Here is a 16,671-nt window from a genome sequence, read left to right as displayed (position 1 = left end):
TCAATTTTTTTTTTGTTCATTTTGATTATCATCATTTACATTGTTATCTTTTCGCTGAGAAGTGGATTTTTTTTTTATCAAAATCGATTGTCTAAAAATGTACTTGATTGTAGTGATTATCATTGATCATCGATTTAAATAATAATTGAAAATGATGATGGAAATGATAAAATTCACTTTTGATTTAAAATGGCAAAGATCAATCGATCATCCTAAATCGAATGATTAGAGCCATTTCAAGTAATCAATCGAATAGTGTATTTAGCTAAAATAGGAAAAAATGCGCAGTTTTTCCATAACATTGTTTCTATTATTATCGATAATAGTGACAAATCATTCGATTTATTCATGGCGGTTATTATTTGGACGTCCACTGAATAAACATGGATTATTGGGTTTACCATCACCGAGTAATCATTCGACAACAGAATCATCATCATCATCGAACGTTCGAGAAGAATGGTTTGAAACAAAAATTAGATCATTTTGATCCAACCAATTTGATGACGTGGAAACAACGATATTTTATCAATGATCAACGATTTAATCGAAGCAATGGTTCACCAATATTCTTACAACTTGGTGGTGAAGGTGAAGCAAATCCAATTTGGTTGAAATATGGACAAATTGCAACAAATTATGGTCCACATTATCAAGCATTACAAATACTTTTGGAACATCGTTATTATGGTCAATCACGACCGACCAAGTTGGTGTTAACAAATGATTTGGATTTAATTTTAATTTTTTTTTTGTTTTTTTTACACAGAAATATGTCCACCGAAAATCTTCGATATTTGACCAGTGAACAAGCACTGCAAGATGCAGCAAATTTTATAGAATTTATTAATGATAAATATGGATTAACCAATGGTCATAATAAATGGATCGTATTTGGTGGTTCATATTCAGGTTCATTGGCAGCATGGTTCCGTATGAAATATCCACATTTAGTGGCCGGTGCTATTGCATCTAGCGCACCAGTACAGGCTGTACTTGATTTTAAAGATTATATTCGTGTTGTCGATAAATCATTAGGTGAACAATGTGTACGAGAAATCCAATCGGCCACCAATGATCTAACCAGATTGATAAAATCACCTAATAATTGGCCTGAAGTCGGAAAGAAATTCATGCTCTGTACACCATTTGATGGTTCAAATCCGTTGGATGTTTCGAATTTTTTCTCTAATCTTGCCGGTAATTTTGAAGGTGTTGTTCAATATAACAAAGATAATCGTGCTTTCGAGGTAAATTAAGTTGTTGTTTTTTTTTTGTTTGAAAAAATTTCCATCATTTTTTGGATAAATAGGGTGTTCCCGGTACAAACATTACCATCGATACGATATGTTCAGTAATGACTGATTTGAATTCAAATATGAATTCTATCGAACGGATTGCCAAAGTTAATCAAATTTTATTAGATTCTACATTACAAAAATGTCTAGAATATCGTTATGATGATTATGTTAAGAAAATGTTGGTCGTTGATTTTGATAAAACTGAAGTACCATCCGCTCGCCAATGGATATATCAAACATGTTCAGAATTTGGTTTCTATCAAACATCCGATCTTGATGATCAACCATTTGGACGTTATTTTCCGATCAAATTTTTCACACAACAATGTATGGACATTTATGGTGCAGAATTTAATAAGAATTTTATTGAAAATTCCATTGATTTTACTAATAATTATTATGGCGGTTTCAATCTGACTGTTTCAAATGTTATGTTCATTAATGGCCGTATTGATCCATGGCATGCATTGGGTGTATTACACGATATCAATCCAACGGCTAGAGCATTCGTTATGAAAGAAACTGCTCATTGTGCCGATATGTATCCAGATTCAGAACAGGATCCATTGTCATTAAAATCAACAAGAAATATGATCAAAAAAATGATTGGAAAATTTATTGAAAATTGAAATTAATCAAAATTTTAAAAAAAAAAAATTAAATTTTTAAATATCTATGATGATATTTACGATATTTATCATGATCACCATCATCATTAACATTATCATTATTGATTGTTATGACGGTTATGCTTAATCGTTTGCAATGATCATAGAGCTTATCAATCAAATCATCAGTCATCATTGATTGTGCAGTGTTTTCGATGATCAATAATTTTGGTCGTATGGTGAATGCAATCAAAAAATTTAACAATTGTTTCTGTATCATGGAAAGATTTTCAATTACCACATCAACACCACTATTATCAACATTTGATTTGTTGTTGTCGTGTTGGTCAGAATAATCAGTTTCAGGAACAAGAAAATCGAATGACGAATATTCATTCATCAATGATATGATTGTCGTACGTTTCAATGGATCGGTTAATAGTTCCTTTGGTTTACAAAAAAAGAGAGAGATTTTAGATTCGAATTTCAAGTTTTTGTTTTACTTACTTTTAGAAAATATTCATCATAATTTAAATCATACATTATAAACATAATGTCCGTTAATTTTCGAAGATTTAATTTCACCATTATCGACGATGATGATAATGGTAATAATTGTTTAATCATTTTACATAACGGTAATTGACTGACGTTATGTATGAATAGATTTTCATTACGATATACTTGTAATGAAAAATTTCTGGGCCATTTTTCCGTTTCCTTGGCAGTATCGTTGTACAATTGTAGATATAAATCATCATCATCATCACCATGATGATTGTTGTTTGATAAATTTAAAATTAATTGCTGACTATCATCATCATTTTTTGATGAACAATTTTTAAATGCTGATTTAAGCTCAGTTAAACGATAACCAATACCGTTTATAGTGGCAAATGTTGATGTTATATCCAATATTCGACTAAAACAATTGATTAGATATAAACAAATAAATGTATTGGCCGAAATTTGACGACTTAATTCGGCTTCATTTAGTTCATCATATGCACCATGAAATAATGGTATGGAAATAATTATAAACGATATAACCGATCCAGAATAATCGAAAATTGTGGTCAAAAAATTCAGATAAAATTGTTGTAATGCTAAATTTTCATGAATAGAAAGCAAATTTCGAAGTTCTAGAAACAGATTTCTTTTCATACGTTGTTCAACATTTGTGAATGCAATATGTTCACAATGATTTCGAATATGATTATGTTCTGAACGATAAATGCCTTCATGTTTTTCTTTCAAATAAGTCCATTTGACAATAGAATTGAGCAGGAATCGATTAACAAACGTGGACAGAAGAAATATTGCCAAACAAATGAACACACCAAATGGGCCAACAGTGATGGAAACTTTATATGAATAATAACCAACAATGAATGGTAGTATAACAGATTTCGATATAAAAATTGTACATTCTGAACATAATTTATATAAATCTTGACATAATCGTTGATCAACATTATCTAATCCATTCTTTTCGATTAATAATGATTGACGGCCATTTTGGCATTGTTGTTGTTGTGGTTGATTATCATTGTTGTTGGTGAAATAATAATTAAAATTTTCAAAATATTCATCACACAAATATTTGGTTAAATGTTCACGAAATTCAATTTCAATCACCGTCGATACATATGTACGAAATGATTTTATCAATGACATGAATAATACAAGAATCATTGTGATGAATAGTTGCCAATAAAATTTTAATATATCTTTTAACAATAGTACATAATAAAAACGAGCAGTAATTAATCCAATTTGAAGAATGAGTATTTCTTGAATTATTGATAAAAATATTAGAAACAAAATGTTTAAAATTGTCCATTTATATGGATGATTTAAACATGATGATTTTTTTTGTCGTTTTTGTGGCCGATTTTCATCATCATCATCATCATCTGCTTCAAATTGATTAAATACACCGGTATTATTATTAGATAATATCAATAATCGCCAAACTTGTAAAAAATGTCTAATCAATTGTCCTTTGTTGTAATTTTTCTTCATTGCCATTTTTTATTATGATTTTATTTTTGTTGATGATGATGATGGTATACGTTGTTTAAGGATGTTGTGTGATGTCAATAATCGAACGAATGAAAATAATATTTTTATTTTTTTTTAAATTCATCATCATCAATGATTTTTTTTTTCACACAATAACAAACAAACAAAAAACGATAAAATACACACACATATGGAAGAAAATTATTTTATTTTGAAAATCAAAACAATACAATACAATGCGCAAGCGTAAATTTTTTGTTTTATTTTTCATAAAATATTGTCGCGCCCATTACCACACCATTGATGATTATCGATGATGATGATGATGAGGCTATACACACACAGTGTGGACTCTCTACTTGTGAAAAAAAATTTTTTTTCTCCACTTTATATACAAAAGTCTATGTGATTCGCATTTGTTCGTAAGTGCAGACAGAGAGAGAGAGAGAGAGAAAGAGAGAGCTGACTGTATAGGTCCTAGCGTTTTATTACTACCACCACACACACACACACACGCATATTCACCGACCAACGGACAAACTTAACCAGATGCTACCACCCCCTTTTTTTTTCTAATATATTCGAATATATGTAATGAGCACTTAAAAAAAAAGCCATGTATATCTGTATTATGTTGATGATTGTGTGTGTGTGTGTGAGCGAAATTACTTAATAACCAAAAAAACGAAAAAACGAAAATATCTATGGTCCTTTCACACACACACACACACACATTGCTGCTTCTATTTTAATTTGCCGTTGCTGGTTTTCAGTTTTTTAATTTTTCGTTTCTGTTTCATCTTTTTTTTTCGTTGTTGTTGTTGATGTGATTAGATTTTTTTGTTTTAATTTGTTTTTTCTCGATCAATCGATCGATGTCACCAAAAATCATTATCAACAACCACCATCTCACCAACGCCATACAATTGTATAGTTGTCGTCGTCGTCTTCGTTTGTTGATTTTTTCTGTTTTTATTTCTCTGTTTTTATATATATGCAATTAACCCATCAAATATGTGTGTTTTTTAATTCAATCAATCAACTAAGAAGAAAACATTCAAAAATTCAAACACTAAAATTGTAAGTAAAAAAGATTTTTTTTTGTTTTTTTTTTTTTTTTGAATAAAACACAAAAATTCGAATATATTCATCTCTTCATAAACACAGGGATTCATATAAATAAAGATAAGCCATTTTAACATCATCATCAACAAAAAACACTTGATGTATTCACAATTTTTTTAAGAATATAAATAATAATAATATTCCTTCAAAAATCTTTTATTCATGTGGTGTTTGTGATTTCTTCATAACACAACAACAACAAGATTGTTCATTCTCTCTCCTCAACTTTGCTACAATTCATTCAGTTGATTGTCGACAACATTATTATTATATAAATCCTCCCTCAATAATACAACGAGAAAAAAAAACAACCAAATTCGAAGAGTTTATATATGTATGTATTGTATATATGGTTGCATTTTTTTTATTTTTAATAATAAAACGACAACCCCGTATTCGTCTGTAATCATCATCATCATCATATATGACTGAATCATCATCACATCATTGAAATCATTAGAGAAAAAAAAACAAAATAGAAATCTACATTTACACATTGTGTTTGTGTATGTGTGTTTGTTAGTTTGAATTTTTTTTTTTTTTTTTTTTGAAACAGAGAAAAAAAATCCATATCCTCATCACACACACACACACACACAGATTAAAACGGATTCCATCATCATCACCATCAATCGATTTCCTTTTTGATTTTTTTTTTGTGTATATGTGTAAACGACTGTGTGTTCTGTTCGAAAGTTTCTAATTTCTGATTCTGATTATATTTTTGTTTTAGGCAAAAAAAAAAAAAAAATATTTTTCTTTGATTTCGATCTGTTGATTTTGTATATATCAATCATCACATTTGTATATTATATACATACATACATCCATATAATTAATCAATTGATTTTTGTTTTCTTCTTTTTTTCTGTTCTCTTTATTTTAGAAATTATTGATCTGGAATATACCAAGCAGTAAGAAAAAACACCTCATTGGCAATATAATCATCATCATCATCATATTTTCACATCATCATCCACAATCAAAATCGTTTTATCGACACACACATATACAATTGTTATATTATATTTTTGATTGTTGATTGATTGATTTGTTTTGTTTTTTGTGTATTACCAATATCATCATCATCATCATCTTTTTGCACATCGGTTATTATAAAATTCATTTTCGTTTTTCATTCTTCTTCTGTCATTATACAATAAAACAACTGTCATCATACATATAAAAAAATCATCATCAAAATATATAAATAAATAATGAGAGAATATAAGATTGTTGTTCTTGGTTCTGGTGGTGTTGGTAAAAGTGCACTTGTAAGTTGATATTTTTAATTTCGTTTGTTGTTTTATATATTTGACAAAATTTCTTTTTGTTTTTTTTTGCAAACATATTCATTTATTTATCGATTTGACAACGAAAACAACGATTGTTTTGTATATATAGACTGTCCAGTTTGTGCAAGGTAAAGAAATTTCCAAAAAAAAAAATTCCGTCTTTTTTTCATTATTAATATTTTATATGTTCCATTCAATACAATTTTTTTTGTTTCTTCCAGGAATTTTTGTCGAGAAATATGATCCAACAATTGAGGATAGTTATCGTAAACAAGTTGAAGTTGATGGCCAACAATGTATGCTCGAGATACTTGATACGGCTGGAACGGTTAGTAGTAGTGTATGGCTATGAATTTTATTTTTGAATTAAAAATTAATTGGTTTCAATTTTTTTTCCTTTTGTTTTGTTTTGTGCAAATAGGAACAATTTACCGCTATGCGTGACCTATATATGAAAAATGGTCAAGGATTTGTATTAGTATATTCCATAACAGCACAATCAACATTTAATGATCTGCAGGATCTTCGAGAACAAATCCTACGGGTGAAGGATGCTGAGGATGTTCCGATGATTTTAATAGGAAATAAGTGTGATCTTGAAGATGAACGTGTTGTAGGTAAAGACCAAGGTGCAAATCTAGCACGTTCATTTAGTAATTGTGCATTTTTGGAATCATCCGCAAAAGCCAAAATAAATGTTAATGAAGTAAGTTAACTTTTAATCCATATGTGTTAATTGATGATGATAATAATTGTAAATAATCCTTCAAACAGATTTTCAACGATCTTGTTAGGCAAATAAATCGAAAAAATCCAGAGAAAAAACAAAAACCACCACGCAAAAGTAAATGTAATATTCTGTAGATTGATAATGATGATGATGACGACGACAATGTTCAGTGAAGTGAATAGAAAGAACCAACTGGTGGGTCTACAAATTCATTTTTTTCAAGAAATTATCAAACGACGATAAAAAAAATCACCGCCAAAATCCCCGATATATATAAATTATATACATTCAATTCATCACTATATTCAAAAACGTAACAAACAAACCGAAAAAAAAACGATGATGACAAAAATCAACTAAACCCATCCACTGAAACACAACACACACACACACACACATACGGGCCCATTTAACTTGATGCCATCTTTTTTTCACACACACACATAAAAGATTTAAATTCAAAACAAAACAAAAATCATATCTGAAAAAATAGATTTTTAAAAAATTTGCTTTTATCATTTTCTTATCTTTTCCCATATATTCACAATTTGCGTGTGTCTGTCTGTGTGTGTGTGTGTGTTTTCAATTTTCTTTTGTAAATTTCTTCATCATCAACATCAGAATTTCCTTCCAAAAGTTTTTCTTTAAGTGTGTATGTGTGCGTGTATTCTGGGAATTTTTATGAAAAATCAAAAAAAATATTCATCTTTCAATTGTTCATGGGCCTAAAAAAAACACCCATCCTCATTGCCAACATCAACACAAGACACACATAAACACACACACACACACCGACCAAACAAAAAAAGCCAAATTGATCCCAATTTATATAATCGATGTTCTTTCTCCTATTTAAATTTTTTTTTTGCCCTCACAGCATTCATTATTCGCAGCGTGTGTGTAATGTGCGGGAAATTTAAAATTTGTAGAATATACATTACATTACATCACAGACATACAAATATCAAAAAACAAAAGAGAGCGAAAACCCCAACAAGCCACTATATAAAACATAATCATAATAATGATGATGATGATGATGATTTACCCTAAAATTGTGACTATATAAGACGCATATTATTATACGAGAAAAAAAAATTAGACTTGTGCATAATAGTGTTACCATTATGGTTGGGCTGTGAGAACGAAAATATCAGCATAGATGCGTCTTATAGTGGCAATTTTTATGGGTTGATTTTTGATGATTTATATTATCATTATTATTATGAAATCTGATGATGATCTGTCTTTAAAAAAAAAAATTTTTGAATTTATCATTGATTATAATTGATTGATTGATTGATTAATGATTATATTATTATAAATAAATAAATTATTAATTATTTGAAACAAAATAAACGAACAAAAAAAAATTTTTCAATTCATCATCATTTGGAATTTTAGTTATTTTAGCGCCTTGTGACAATTGTGATTGCAATATATCGAATGTGACAATTTTAATGATGATGAGGATGATATTTACCATTACCATTGCCATGATCAAACAACAACAGACAAGGTTTTTTTTTGGTAAGTTATTTGTTGTTGTTGTTGTTGTGAGAACAAATGTGGTACATTCTTTTTTTTTTTTTTTTGAATGAACAAGAAAATATATAATTTTTAATTTGTAAAAGAGAGACAGAGAGATCGGCTGTATTTTTTTTTTGGCACTTAAAACATTCCAAACATTCTTTTGTTGATTAATACAAATATAAGTATTGGCCACAATCATTATCATATCACTATACGTTGATCAATGATTCAACAATAATCTATGCTACTACTGCAATGAAATCATGTCAAATGTAAATCTTTTTACGTATACGTACTTTTATTGTGACTATTATGGTTGTGAATGAACGTTGAAAAAAATACCGACGACGACGACTACGACGATGAGGTTTTTGTGTTATGTTTGAGTGGCCTGAGATAATATTCGGCAATTGAATGTTGATGTTGTGGTTTTCTGGTTGATGTGCGCGCTCAACGAGAATTTTAACCAAAAAAAAAAAAAATCGAATTCTTTTTGATGAAAATTTTCATTTATCACATTTGATTTTTTTTCTTCCTTTCACTTGTGATTTGATTATTTATGAGAAATTTGTAACAGAGCAACGACGACAACGACGAAAAATTTGTTTCATATTTCAAATTCCAAAAAAAAAACAAATTACTGTAAATCTCAATGAAACAACAACAACAATGATGATGATGATGATGAACACAAGAAATATCAACACGTGTCAATCACAACAACAACAGCAGAAACAACAATCGATTAATGATAATGATCGAAATCAAAAAATTTCGATGAAAAATACCACCACCATTCATATGATGAATGGTAATGAAATTTATTCAAGTAGGTCCCGTTTTTTTTCTGTTCTGTTTCTTTTGCCAATTATGATTGCAATCATTTTTATTTGATGTGTAATGTTTGTTTTGTTTTTTTTGCGGTAGATTATACGGTAAAACAACCAGTAGCAGCAACAGCAACAACGACAACAACAACAGCAGCAACATCATCTGGTAGCGAAACAGATATATCAACATCTACAGAGAATCTTTCGCCTGAAGAACGTTATGTATTGAAAACAAGCATTAGACAAGAACCACAAGGTGAAGAAACATATTTTGGTATCGATTGCTTATCAAGACGATCATCACAATCAACATTGAATAATAATAATAACGATTCGAATACAAATACATTGATTATACATGGAAATAATTCATTAAATCAATCAATCAATTCATATTTATTTCCATATTTTTATGATAAACGAATGAATTTATCATCGAATTCTGCTACGACCACAGCACTACAACCACCACCATCACCACAATCATCATCAACGACAAATGGTTATAAATCGATTCTTGATCAATCAATTAATCAACAACAACAGCAGCAGCAGCAACAACAACAACAACAACCATCAATAAAAAATAATCTAATTACATTAATGGCAGTTAATGATGATAATCCATATTCAAATCTTAATCTATTGAAATTTCATAATAATAGTTCATCCGATCCATTGAAAACACAACAACAACGACAACACCGACACAAGCAAAGTCATCAACAATAACTATGGTTAATAATTGTGCTGGTGCTGGTGGCGGTGGTCCACAGCTATTTATCAACAACAACAACAACAACAATAATAATAATGAATCTGTGATAAAATTTCAGTCATCATCAATGAATAATGATCATCAATCCACCACAACAACTGCCATTAATCTTCAACAACCAATGTTAAATGATTATCTAAATTCATTGAAAAAGAATGATTCATTTATGTTTAAAAATTTTAATATCGATAGTTTAGTTGATCTACCTCTACCAACACCACCACCACCACCACCACCGCAATCACCATCATTGGTACCGCCGAATTTGAATCATAATTCAAATTTGATTACAAATAATAATGATAATAATAATAGGTCTCCTCGTCATCAATATGAAAAATCATGTAATCTAGCAATGATGATGATGATGAATAATGGTACAAAATCATTTTCAGAAAGATTTACGATATCAAGATCTCATCCGGATTTATCGAAATTTTCTGATGATGAAATGATGGCCATTACTACTACTACTAATAATAATAATCGTAATCATAATAATAATCATCCATCATCATCGAATTCCATTATGTCATTTATACCTGGATTCAATAATAATCATCATCTTAACAATGGTTCATTTCAACACCAACAACAACAATTCAACAATACAAATAAATCATCACAACAACAACAACAACAACAACAACATAATAATACAATCGATTTATTATTGATTGAAAATGCCCAATTACGAAATGAATTGGATTTTTGTTGTAAAAAGATGCAAAAATTTCAAAAGGTAAACCAAACCAAACCGAACAAAAAGAATTCTAATCATAATGTTATGCATTTTTCTTTTATAGTTGGAATCTGAAATACAGAAAATATACCAGTCATATGATGAACTGATGCAAAGTTCAGAAAAAAAGGAAAAATTCGAACGTGAAGCCCGTTATAAATTGGAGATTGAAGTGAAAAAATTACAAAAACAAAACAAATGTCTTCAAGGTATTTTTTTGTTTGTTTGTGTCAATGTGTTGATAATCGATTTTTTTTGAACAAATCTAGAGCGATTAGATTCAAATGTAACGAAAAAAATGGTAATATTGGCTACTTTTAAAGCTTTCATTTGATTTTGATTTTTTTCTGTTCTTGTTTTTCAGAATTATGAAGAATCAGATTATGAAAAAGAATTGAATAAAAGAGGTGCATTGATTTCTTATCTATTGATGAAAAGTAAGTGGTGGAATGAATTTTGATGATTTTTTTTTCATCTGTAAATAAACTAATTCCTTTTTTTACTGTTTCAGACAAAGAATTAATTAATTATAAAGAAAGACAAGAAATTGAATTGGAAGCACAACGATTAACATTACAGGAGCAAAGAAATCATATTGAAATATTGGATACGGCATTGATTAATGCACAAAATAACATTATGACCCTTGAGAATGAGGTAAATGAAAGAGAAATCAATCGATTTTTGTGTGTGTGTGTTTATCACTATATCATTTTTTTTTTTTTTTTTTGAAATTTGTCCATCAAAAAACATAGTTACGTGCCAAACAAGGATGGGAAGAGAAAACGTTGTTTCTTGAAAAAGCATTATCCAATCTACAATCGACAAATGAAAGACGTTTACAGATGGAAAAACGTATACGTACTTATCTGGAAAAAGAATTGGAAAAATATAAAAATATCAATAAAAACAATAACAGTAGTGATGGATCAACGACCACCACTACTACCATAACATCAAATAATACCGGTGATGTTAGAATGAATGGCAATAATAATCAACAGCAACAACAATCGACAACCAACAACGGTGATGATCTAGATACATTGAAAGCATCGATAGTAAATTATGAAAAAAGAATTATCGATCTTGAAGCTGAAGTTTCTAAATGGGAACAAAAATATATTGAAGAAAATACATTAAGATCGATTGAAGTTAGTGCTGCTTCGGCACCAAAGTATGTTATATTACAGTAAAAAAATGGAAATTTAATGTCCAATAATTTTTTTTTTACTTGTTTTTCCTCCTTTCCAAATCTATGTCATTTTTTTCGGTGAAAAAAAAATTAGAGATGCAAAAATTGCTGCACTTGAACGTACATCACATGAAAGTGAAAAATTAATTGCTGAAGCACGTAATGAACGTTTAAAACATATGGATGAAATACATATTGCAAATAAAAAATGTGCTGAACTTGAAAGTCAATTGAAAGATTTGAATTTTAAATTGGCTGAAAAAGAGACAATTATCAATGTTTTACAGAAACATTCCAATGATAGGGATGCTGTATTGCAGAAAACATTACGTTTTACTACCACCGCCGCTAATAATAATAATAATGTGACTGTAGCATCAGCACGTCATTCAAAATCTGCAAGTTCAATGGGATTAGTTGTTGGTACAGGTACCGGTACCAGTAACAGCAGCAGCATCATCAGCAGTAATAATAATGGATCAAATTTGATTAATAATAATGTAAACAATAGTGGCAATAATCAAATAATGAAAATCAATAATCTGGATGAACAAATCAAAGAAATTGAATCATCACAGCTAACTAACAAGGTATGTGTGTGTGTGTGTGTGATTGATTTTTTGAAACTTTTTCTTTTGTTCTCATTTTCTCTCTTTTTCTCTTTTTCTCACATTCATACATAAATAGGACTCGATAATCAATGCTTTACGTAATGAAAAAGAAAGATATCCAAATCATTATAATAATTGGAGACTTTGAATTTTGGCTAATTTTGGTCATTTATATTTATGTGTTTAAAATGTTTATGTGAAAACAAAAACCAAAATGCAATAACTGGGACAAATTTATGGAAAATTGGAAATTGGAAAATTTCCTGTATAAAAAAAGCTTTAAATATTAAAAAAAATACAACTGAATGAATGAAAATCGTTCCTTTTTGTAATAATAATTAATTTAAAGAGAAAAAAAAACTGATGATGACGATTATAATTTTTCCCTCTCTGTCTATCTTTTGATGTCTGTCTCTCTTTACATGTGATGATAAAAAAAAAATTCATTCAATGACATATATGTGTGTGGTTTGCCTGTTGCTTGGTTGTCGTTTTTTTTTTTGCTGATGATTTAATCAAAAAGAAAAAAAAACAAATTTCTGCTATCTCGACTGGTTTTCACATTCGAAACACATACACACATAAAGATATCGTTGGTTGTGCTATATAGAAAAAAATCTCTTCAAAGAAAAAAAATCAAAGCAAATCATTCGATTTTTTTTTTCTCATTATCATTAAAAATTTTATCACAATTTGTACGCACGATAACAAACGAAACAAAGATTTTCTCGATAAATCAATCAAATTTCGTCCAAAAAAAAGTTTCATTTTCCTGTCTTGTTTTGTTTTTATTTTTATTTTACAAGTGAAAATTTGCTCTCAATTACATCAACAGTTTATGGTGGTGTGCACTCTATTTTTTTCGGTACAAAATACGACAAATTTGCACGTTCGTTCGTACGTTTTTTTTGTTGTTGTTGTTGTTTTGAAATTACATTATTTTCCATAATCAAATCATCATTATCATATATTTATAGCAGCCACCATCGTACTGTTATAAATTTTGATTGATTGATTTATGTCGAACGAATAGAAAAGTTCCACTTTTTCTTCTCACATATATAAAATAAACCACACAACGACGACGACGACGACAATCAATCTCGAAACGAAGAGAACGAGTTTTTCCACTTGAAAATTTTTATTTTTATTTTTCATCATTTGATCTGTGCGCTTGTTGTGTATAGAAACGAATCATCATTTCAATAAAAAAACATTTTGGTGGATCAGACAAACAAACAAACCAACAAAAAAAAAATCATGGCCTTTTCAATGACAACAACAAAATGTCCATTTTTAAATAAATTTTCCCTTTCATTTTTGAATCATTATTCAAATGTTTTATTGAATAATTTTTTAAATAAATGTCCACATATGAATAAAGTACGATTATTATCATCGGATTTTCCGATTGAACCACGTTTTGTACAACAACAGCAGCAGCAACAACAACAACAACAACAAATCACCATTAATAATAATAATTCGACAACAACTGCTGGCCACGAACAGCAGCAGCAGCGACAACAACAACATGGTGGTTATGAACAACAACAACAACATTCGAAACCAAGTATGTTTTTTGTGTGTGTGTTCGATTTTAACGGAAAATTTTAATTTTAATTTTTTTTCTATTAATATCTAGAAAATCATCCAATGGAAGGTGATGTATCACAATGTCCATTTTTCGACATTTTTAAACCAACATTACAGAAAGCAAGTGATAATGTTGTACAAGATATTTGTGAAGTGAAAAATATGGCCAATGTTCAAAGTAAGTATTTTGTTCTTTTTGTTGTGTTTGAGGTTAAAATGAATGAATGAATGAATGAATGATGCGGCTAAAAATTGCAATAATAAAAACGATGAACATGCATGTTTTCTTTTTCTAAAATGAATTGCAATTAACAATGTTTTTTTTCCCCCACAGATGAATTCCATTATGAACGTTTTTTTATTGATCAAATTATGAAAAAGAAAAAAGATCATAGTTATCGTGTGTTTAAAAAAGTGGCACGTGATGCAAAAAATTTTCCATATGCTAATGAATTTAGTAATGTTAATGATGATGATCATCATCATCACCAACGTAATGATGAAAATAATAAACGAATACAAGTTTGGTGTAGTAATGATTATATGGGTATTACTACACATCCGGATGTTAAACAAGCTATTATGTAAGTCTTTTTTTTTATTTGTTTATCAATCATCATTTTTTTATTATTATAAATGTGTTATAATAACAGTGATGCTGTTGAAAAATATGGTTCCGGCAGTGGTGGCACTAGAAACATATCCGGTAATACACCATGTCATTATGAATTGGAAGAAGAATTGGCACGGCTGCATGAAAAAGAATCGGCTTTAATTTTCACTTCTTGTTTTGTTGCTAATGATTCTACATTGTATACGTTGGGAAAATTATTACCAGGTATGTGTAAATTTTACTTGAATGATTGGTCTCAAATTAATTTTCATTATTTTGTATATGCAAAAAAAAGGTTGTCATATATTTTCCGATGCCGGTAATCATGCATCAATGATCCAGGGTATACGAAATAGTGGTGCAACCAAACATATTTTTCGTAGTTGTGATCCAGTGCATTTGGAAGAATTGCTTAAAAATGTTGATTATTCATTGCCGAAAATTGTTGCATTCGAAACCGTACATTCAATGAGCGGTGATATAGCACCAGTAGAAGTGCTGTGTGATGTTGCACATCGTTATAATGCATTGACATTTATTGATGAAGTACATGCTGTTGGTTTGTATGGTGAACATGGTGCCGGTATTGGCCAACGTGATGGTGTTGTCGATAAAATGGATATAATTTCCGGTACATTAGGCAAAGCTTATGGTAATGTTGGTGGATATATTGCTGGTAATAGGAATTTTGTCGATATGATTCGATCATATGCTGCTGGTTTTATTTTCACCACTTCATTACCGCCAACCGTATTGAAAGGTGCTATTACGGCAATTAAAGTAATTTTTCAACTTTTTTTTGTTTTCTTCAAAGTTCACTTATCATTTTTTTGTTGATTTTTTTTGTTTTGTTTTAGATTCTCAAAGGTCCAGAAGGACAAATGCTACGAAAAATGCATCAGGAAAAAGTTTCATATTTTAAACAATGTTTAAAAAAATATGGTATACCACAATTGGATAGTAAAAGTCATATAATACCGATACCGATTGGAAATCCGTATCTAAGTAATTGGATTTGCAATGAATTAATGTCACAATATGGTCATTATGTTCAAGCGATTAATTATCCTACCGTAAGGAAAGGTGAAGAACGTCTTCGTATAGCACCATCACCGATACATTCATATGAAATGATTGATCGATTTATACAGGATTTTGTCCAAGTATATAAACGTGCCGGTTTATTTAACATTAAACAAAATTGGACCAGTCCAACTTGTTCTTATTGTAATAAACTTTGGAAAATCGGTCTGGATAATGTTCCATGTGGTATGGATAAAAAATGTCCATTATATGTTTCTTGTTGAAAAATTATTAAACAAAACAAAAACAAAACAAAAAAATTAACAATTACAAATAAACAAACAAGATAAATAGGCTATTATCATTATCATCATCATTTTTAATGTGTTTAGCAATTTTAATTTTTGTTATAATTTTTTTTTTTTTTTGAATGATTGAAAAAAATAAAATTTTATTTTTTTTGTCAAATATCGATTATCGATTATATCAATTATGATAATATCAGCTATCGAACAATCGATAGTAAACGTTCATCATTTTCATTATCGAACGTTCGAAATATTTTCAATGTTACGAATAGTTTTCCTGTTTTTTTTATTATTATGGACAACAACAACAACAACAACAAGTTTGTGAGTTCCTGAATCATATAATAATATATATCGT

At 29.2% G+C, this 16,671-nt stretch overlaps 6 protein-coding genes and 1 long non-coding RNA gene across 10 annotated transcripts; 5 read left to right on the top strand and 2 right to left on the bottom strand.

Moving 5' to 3' along the window:
- The first annotated feature begins 177 nt into the window (after positions 1 to 177).
- On the top strand, positions 178 to 2,004 carry LOC124492861 (putative serine protease F56F10.1). The gene is given in 4 exon segments (XM_047055865.2): positions 178 to 469; positions 471 to 709; positions 770 to 1,250; positions 1,313 to 2,004. Coding segments are annotated over 4 exon segments (1,527 nt in total). The 5' UTR covers positions 178 to 280; the 3' UTR covers positions 1,931 to 2,004.
- Positions 1,893 to 4,172, bottom strand: LOC142598190 (lysosomal cobalamin transporter ABCD4-like). The gene is made up of 2 exons (XM_075735406.1): positions 2,417 to 4,172; positions 1,893 to 2,354 (listed from the first exon to the last, which is right to left on the bottom strand). Exons 1-2 carry the CDS (start codon positions 3,938 to 3,940, stop codon positions 1,959 to 1,961), a joined length of 1,920 nt encoding a protein of 639 aa, XP_075591521.1. The 5' UTR covers positions 3,941 to 4,172; the 3' UTR covers positions 1,893 to 1,958.
- A 391-nt stretch (positions 4,173 to 4,563) lies between these two features.
- Positions 4,564 to 8,196, top strand: Rap1 (RAS oncogene family member Rap1). 4 transcript variants are annotated; one of them, XM_075735416.1, is made up of 7 exons: positions 4,564 to 5,014; positions 5,102 to 5,393; positions 5,946 to 6,333; positions 6,464 to 6,482; positions 6,576 to 6,682; positions 6,776 to 7,060; positions 7,129 to 8,196. In XM_075735416.1, the coding sequence occupies exons 3-7, from the start codon at positions 6,277 to 6,279 to the stop codon at positions 7,216 to 7,218; spliced, it is 558 nt and encodes a 185-aa protein (XP_075591531.1). In that variant the 5' UTR covers positions 4,564 to 5,014; positions 5,102 to 5,393; positions 5,946 to 6,276; the 3' UTR covers positions 7,219 to 8,196. The 4 variants fall into 4 exon arrangements, with proteins under 4 accessions (XP_075591531.1, XP_075591530.1, XP_075591533.1 ...); XM_075735415.1 differs by lacking the exon at positions 5,102 to 5,393 and having other exon boundaries at positions 4,568 to 5,014; XM_075735418.1 differs by lacking the exons at positions 4,564 to 5,014; positions 5,102 to 5,393 and adding an exon at positions 5,586 to 5,737.
- A 582-nt stretch (positions 8,197 to 8,778) lies between these two features.
- LOC142598191 (uncharacterized) lies at positions 8,779 to 10,179 on the top strand. Its single transcript, XM_075735414.1, has 2 exons — positions 8,779 to 9,446; positions 9,545 to 10,179. Exons 1-2 carry the CDS (start codon positions 9,287 to 9,289, stop codon positions 10,177 to 10,179), a joined length of 795 nt encoding a protein of 264 aa, XP_075591529.1. The 5' UTR covers positions 8,779 to 9,286.
- Positions 10,180 to 10,181: 2 nt separating this feature from the next.
- On the top strand, positions 10,182 to 13,149 carry LOC124491629 (uncharacterized). The gene is made up of 8 exons (XM_075735405.1): positions 10,182 to 10,967; positions 11,032 to 11,176; positions 11,237 to 11,268; positions 11,332 to 11,404; positions 11,479 to 11,624; positions 11,723 to 12,144; positions 12,257 to 12,752; positions 12,850 to 13,149. Exons 1-8 carry the CDS (start codon positions 10,182 to 10,184, stop codon positions 12,919 to 12,921), a joined length of 2,172 nt encoding a protein of 723 aa, XP_075591520.1. The 3' UTR covers positions 12,922 to 13,149.
- LOC142598193 (uncharacterized) lies at positions 11,379 to 12,770 on the bottom strand. Its single transcript, XR_012832498.1, has 3 exons — positions 12,159 to 12,770; positions 11,935 to 12,071; positions 11,379 to 11,836 (listed from the first exon to the last, which is right to left on the bottom strand). It is a non-coding gene; the product is annotated as an uncharacterized LOC142598193 (long non-coding RNA).
- A 39-nt stretch (positions 13,150 to 13,188) lies between the features above and the next one.
- On the top strand, positions 13,189 to 16,473 carry Alas (5-aminolevulinate synthase). Its single transcript, XM_075735408.1, has 6 exons — positions 13,189 to 14,346; positions 14,419 to 14,547; positions 14,704 to 14,953; positions 15,023 to 15,207; positions 15,278 to 15,762; positions 15,840 to 16,473. The coding sequence occupies exons 1-6, from the start codon at positions 14,034 to 14,036 to the stop codon at positions 16,287 to 16,289; spliced, it is 1,812 nt and encodes a 603-aa protein (XP_075591523.1). The 5' UTR covers positions 13,189 to 14,033; the 3' UTR covers positions 16,290 to 16,473.
- Positions 16,474 to 16,671: the final 198 nt, after the last annotated feature.

Source organism: Dermatophagoides farinae, chromosome 1 (assembly GCF_024713945.1).
Source record: "Dermatophagoides farinae isolate YC_2012a chromosome 1, ASM2471394v1, whole genome shotgun sequence".
NCBI lineage: Eukaryota > Metazoa > Arthropoda > Arachnida > Sarcoptiformes > Pyroglyphidae > Dermatophagoides > Dermatophagoides farinae.
Note: the sequence above shows the minus strand (reverse complement) of the source record. Positions and strands in the feature narration are given on the sequence as shown.